Below are 6,412 nucleotides of genomic sequence, written 5' to 3' on the forward strand. Positions count from 1 at the left end.
TGATCAGTGAGTCCCTGGGACTCGCTGCAGGTAAACTGTAAAATGATCACTGAGAGATTACCGCTTTTTCTGCAGTCAGTGATTGACTTCTATGCAAAGTCATTTCTCAACTTGTGTTCCGTGCCATGTCATGCCTGTTGAGTGTTGATTTACTTCATATTAAGAAACTACTGCACTAAAACATTAATTCATAAATGTATATCATATGATTTTATTTCTTTTTCTCAGTATAAATAACACGTACCCTGACTGTTCTACTCTTTGAATAAAATCACTTCATTCTAGCGTTAGGGAGTGCAAAGGGTTATGATGGAGGGGTGTTGCAAATCATGAGGACAGTCCTTGGTCCTTGGCCTTGGCCTCGGAAGCAAGTCCTTGGTCCTGGGCCTTGGCCTCGGAAAATTTTTCAAGTCCTTGGCCTTGGCCTTGCCTCGGAAAATTTTCCAAGTCCTTGGCCTTGGCCTTGGCCTCAGGTTGCCGGTCCTTGGACACATCCCTGACACACATACAGTACAGTATAGCATAATATATTGTACACTGTAGTTCAGATTTGGGTGTTGCCTGTGAAGTCTACTTGTACACTCGTTAAACGTGTCACCAACAAACATGTAAACTCGAAGACAGTCTATGACTAAATAGAGGAATAATATTGCCATGTTGGAAATTGCCAAATATTTTTAAACATTCTGTAGAAGAAGAAGAAGAAACATTTGTAAAGTCAAAATAAAATCGTCACATACATTTAGCACAGCACAGCGAATCCTACCAAATTTGAATAAATTTGACCACTACATCACAGCCTATTGAGCAAATCCCTGTTGCTTGGTTCGCGGGGGGTTGTTGACTCATGCTGGGCACTGTTTTAGCTATGCCCAGAAAAAAGCCAAGAAAACTAGCATGGTGAAAAACAGTTTAACATGAAATCGCCACAACTGAGTTCTAAACAAATCTCTGAATTTACTTGACAGGCCTTTAAACTTTCATTTGTTTTAGGGCTGATATAATAAAGATTAAACTTCCCCAAAGTGATAGAAAGGCAAACGTTTGGGTAAAGGTTGGGTCTTCTCATGCTCATGAACATACAAGCTAATATGCTAATAGCATGGCTAGCATGGCTTCTTCTGGAATGGAACCTTTCGTCTTCATAGAAAAAGTAACATTTAATGGCAGCAAGATAATCACCCAAAACGCACTGCCAAACCAACAAAGGAAGCTAAAGGTTTTAGACTGGCAAAGGCAATCTTCAGATGTCAACCAAAGAGACTACATTATGCCTGCGAAAGAGGACACTCAAGGGATTAAGGCACCAGATCAAAACAACAACGGACCGATGCCCTAGCAAAAGCTTAAAAAAGTATCACAAAAGAATAAAGAAAATGTTTTATGACAATGTGTTACGCGCTTGTTGAAGCTAATGCAAGCAAATGATTTACAACTACTTATTCATTTTGATGTTGCAATTCATCTCCAGGCCAGGGATGCTCATCTGATTAAAATGTTAACTTCCTTGTCTATTATTTGATCTGGCAGCTTCAATTGGCATCTGTCCCTTCTTATCATAGATAAAAACAAGTGTTAACAAAACAAAACAAACACACACACACACACACACACACACACACACACACACAAGGATACATGTAACCAGCAGACATTTGAAACTCGACTTTGCTTTATATTCCTTGTCTGTCTCCTGCAGGTTATTCCTGAAAATGAAGCTCTTCACTTCCAATGATCATTTTGATCTGTTATCATTTGTTTTTCAACCTATTTATTCTTTTCCATCTTCACTGCATGGACCCTCCCCTCTCTCACTCACTCCCCAATCATTGTTTGCCATTGATGTGAGCGAGCGAGAGAAGAGGATGGGCAGCCAAGAGCAAAGAGAAGAAGATGATCAACTTTACCAATCTACCAATTTGTCCGTCATGTGTTGTCTGTTTCAAATATTATGCGTAAGGACAAATGCCATGAGCACTCCATGTTGTTGTAGATAAATTGTTGTGTTGACTGAGATTGAGTGTTGAATCAGATGGCCTGCTCTTTACGTTCCAAATACAGTTGTACCTCTACTTACAAAATTAATTGGTTCTGGAAGAGTGTTCTTAACTAGAAAAATTTGTAAGTAGAGACACATTTTCCATTTAAATGCCCTAATGCATTCCAAGCCCCCCCCCCGCACCCCAAATTCAGACATAAATGTTTTGTTAACCACAAAAATGCATAAAAGTATTCAACAAATACATGTTACAAATTAAGATTATTGCACAATAAATGAGAATTGTGCATAAAGTAAAAAAAACAAAGAAAAAATAATAAAAATGATGGACATTTAATTTTTAACTGCATCCTCATCGTTTTTTTTTTTTTTTGCCCTCTCATGTTCTCTCTCAGAAGTGTTTTTTGCCTGGGGTTTTGTAAAGAATTTATCCAAGGACGTTTGTTTTGTTGGCTTTTAACAATCCTTCGAAAATGTCTAAGGCAAACATCAGCATAGTGAGCGATCGCCCGACTGGTGACCACTTTTTCTGTGTGCATTCACATTTAGATAAAACTATCGGAACACCTCCTGGCCCAAGAGGTGAATGACGAGGACGCTGAATAGACAGATATCTATCCATCTACACACTCGGACGGTAGAGGTCCCTCTTAGCCAATGGGATGCCAGGATGATGCTCGATACAACAAATCGCACCTGTAACAAAGTGTTCAGGAAACCAAAACAAAGTAAAACATTTAAAGGTATCTCGAGTTGGTTCTGTTTGAGGCTCTGACTCATGAATGCATCTGTGTACAATAAGACTAAATGAAAACTATTTCAAATAGTCAGCACTATAAGTTTGATTACTCACACTTATTATTGATGCAGTATAATAATAATAAAAATAAATAAATGATAATAATACTAAACTTGAACCTCCACTGTAACAGATGTTAGATTCGAAATTTATTTCAATCATGTTTTAACCTTTTCAGGGACAGCGGTTAATACAGTGGACATCTTATCATGTTATCGGGTTATAGGTTATCATTATTGGTGCATGAAAGGGTTAAACAGAATATAGTCACCCAGTAAGGGTAACAATTTTTCTCAAGGTGAGCAAAACACCGACATAACTTCATACGAGGTTTGGGAATTTCTTGCCACCTCATGCTTTTCATTCCATGATGATTTATAAGGCATCACTGACAAATTCTTTATTGATTCCATTCCAATGCATCCTGATGCATATCAGATATATTTTAATGAAGGACTGGGAGTCATCCTGAGTACACGATGGGCATTTGAATATGAGTAAAATCATATGAATGACATTCAGTATATCATGTTCGGCTTTTGCGTATTACGGAGTTGCTCACACAAAGAACCTCGACACACTCAAAAGCATTTCGCCTTTAGGCAGAGAATAAAACATGTATTATACATCGAGCTCAGTGTGAGATGGTAAGGAGGGTCACATTAAGGAGGAAGTGAACTCATGCATGCAGAATATCAGACTTTGTGTGTGTGTGCGTGTGTGTGTGTGTGTGAGTGCATCATGCGTGCGTGAGAGAGAGAGAGAGAGAGAGACGCACATGTGGTTATCCACTGTCTTCTGTGTTCAAAAGAATGTGCAAAGTAGATTAAATTGACCAACAAAAAAATCTAATGTCAACTCTTCACAGTGAATCATTCAAACGCACTGCTTGTACTCATCTCTAAAGGTGAGTGTCATCACAGAGCACAGGGGTGGCCATTTAATTTAGCAAGGGGACCAAATGAGAAACTAGAAAACTTGCTAAGGGCCAAGCCAACAGGCAGGACACCAGCTTTGTTGGATATTATTTTTAATGTGTTTATCAAAAGCATATGAAATAAAATGTTCCCTAAGTAGATATTGTTATAGTTAAGGAAATAGAAATGTAAGACTAAATTAGAAGGGGGTCATTAAAATGATATCTGAACACATGTGCTGCAGTCGATCTAAATAAGTTTATATAACGCAACATACAATTTTACAAAAATTGTAAAAGTATTATTCCTGAATATTTATTTCACTTTCAACCACTCGACATGTTCAGTGGCATCAGTGCTATACATACACATATAGTTCTTATTTTTTTCTTTGTATTTTTGCCCTCTATGGACAATAAAAGCGGTATTGTGCTATGACCAAAACATAAATATAAATTTATATAAATAAAACATGAATTGGAATATTTCATATCACACACTTTTTATGCTGTGTCTTTGATTTAAAGATGACAATATGCAAAAATCTACAAAAATTGTAGAAATTGTAACATATGGGGTAACCCATGTGTTACAAACATCGTAGAAATTGCAGCACAAGGGTTACAAATGTGTTTTGCACAATTGCCAATTAATTTAAGCCATTCCTAGTCAGGACTCCCAAATTGAAAGATTAATCAGAAGTCTAATATGATTCACAGTGATTTATAATGATCCACCAAAATGATACACATCCTTTGGCCATCTTCCCTAAACCGGGCAGGGAATCAAAACTTTTCGACCACTCGGTCAAACAATGAACACTATTTTCCTCCTTAGTGAACTTCTTGTTATTTTGGGAGCAAGTCTTCTCTTACTGCCTGTTTGGAAACTCTCCCAATCAATATGGTTCAATCTTTGCATAAATTAGCACAAATTGCAATGTAGATGAGTTCATTTTTATTGCTGCCATCATGTGTGACATCAGTGAAGGTTTATGAGTCTGTCCCAGAAAGTCATGGAACCCCAAGCCATGACATGAATTCCACTGAGTTGCACAAATAAGATTGTGCAGTATGTCTGGGCTCTCAAGTTCTCTTGGGATTTATATTTTGCATCTTTTGTTGCAGCCCCTCCTTGTTTATGAATTATTGTGTGAACAGTAGCTTGTGATATGTTAACTGATGTCCATTGGCTGTTGTTGGTGGTGTTATATTAACTGCTGTCATTGTCCCCGATCTTTGTTTTTCTTTTTGTTTTTTAATACACACTCGTTTTTTTTTCTTTTTAGACTTTTCAAAATGGTTATGGGCTATGGCCAATGAAAATAGCTCAGACTGATTTTCCATCTCCTCTCAGCTTGACAATGTCTCATTTCTTACTCGACAGCTCTCTGGTTTTCATTTTTGCAACACATCTAACGAGTATACAGTGGCTATAAAGTCCTGTTCAAATGCTATTGTGTGTGTGTTGAACCAAGAGGTGAGTTCCTCTGTGTTAGATGAGGGTACGCAAAGGTTATTAAAGGCATCAGAGAACCGACGAGCAGTGAGAGGGTTAAAAATTCAGCGGTTGCAACCAGGAGCGGCAGATTTTACAGCAGCATGCGATAAGACTACGTCAAATAAAACTGCCATGTGATCAGAAATCCTATTTTCAAGGACTTCCAGATTTGACACCGGCAGACCATAAGCAAGGACAAAGTCTAAAATATGTCCTTGTTCATGTGTCGGGCTAGTCACATATTGCACAAAATTAAAAGAGTTGATAAGTCTAAAGAAGTCCTTTGCTAGAGGTTTTTCCGGACAACACACATGGATATTAAAATCCCCCATTAGGAGGATATATATACCGGTATTTATATATATATATATATATTAGTGCTGTCAAATGATTAAAATATTTAATCGTGATTAAAAACGCAACTGTCATAACTCATAATTAACTCATAATTAATCGGGATTACTCACATTTTTTATCGTTTCTAAATTTCCCTTATATATTTTTTTGTCCTATTTTTTCCCTTTTTAATGCTCTCATCAACATGGAATCATGGATCAGTTTTCTATGTGCAAAATGCAAATATTTACTGAAACAACAATTTCCATTTTCAATTTTACATGAACATTTTTCACTTGGAGCAGTTATTCACACATAAGGAGCAGTTATTCCTACATAATCTCTCACACAATATTACTGTCCATCAACAACAGTGAAAAAAATATTTTGTCACACAACAGCTCCTTTAACAGCTCTTTTTAGGGAATCAAAACAGAGCAATATAACATTAGAAAGTGCACATCTAAGTTAAACTAGTACTCAGCCAATAGTGGATTTAATAAGCCATGGTTGCATACTTAGTTTTTCTCAAGTTTGCTTTGAACAAAAAAAAAAAGTTTGCTTAGACAGCAGGCCAAAGTAAAACCTCTCCTCTCTCATGAACACTTTGAGACAGTAATTCATGCCTTTGTCACATCCCGGCTCGATTACTGCAATGCCCTTTACTTTGGAGTCACCAGTCCTCCATTAAGCGTATCCAGCTGGTCCAGAATGCCGCTGCTCGCCTCTTGACTGGTACTCGTATGAGGGAGCACATAACTCCTACGCTGGCATCCCTTCACTGGCTCCCCATACATTTTAGAGTTATTTTCAAGATCCTCTTATTTGTTTTCAAATCTCTAAATGACCTCGCGCCACCTT

The 6,412-nt window shown here is 37.5% G+C and overlaps 1 protein-coding gene across 3 annotated transcripts in view; it reads left to right on the top strand.

Annotated features, from left to right (window-relative positions):
- The window catches only part of bcas3 (BCAS3 microtubule associated cell migration factor), a 342,517-nt gene that overhangs the window by 232,310 nt on the left and 103,795 nt on the right, over positions 1 to 6,412 (top strand). Inside the window, exon 17 of one of the 3 annotated variants that reach the window (XM_019883295.1) lies at positions 1,700 to 2,124. The exons of the other annotated variants lie outside the window; for them this stretch is intronic. Coding sequence (XP_019738854.1) covers positions 1,700 to 1,710 — 11 coding nt within the window. The 3' untranslated portion in view covers positions 1,711 to 2,124. Of the gene's footprint in view, positions 1 to 1,699; positions 2,125 to 6,412 lie in introns of those variants that run through there. 3 annotated transcript variants of the gene reach the window in all.

This window comes from Hippocampus comes, unplaced genomic scaffold (genome assembly GCF_001891065.2).
Source record: "Hippocampus comes isolate QL1 unplaced genomic scaffold, H_comes_QL1_v1.1 scaffold291, whole genome shotgun sequence".
Lineage (NCBI taxonomy): Eukaryota > Metazoa > Chordata > Actinopteri > Syngnathiformes > Syngnathidae > Hippocampus > Hippocampus comes.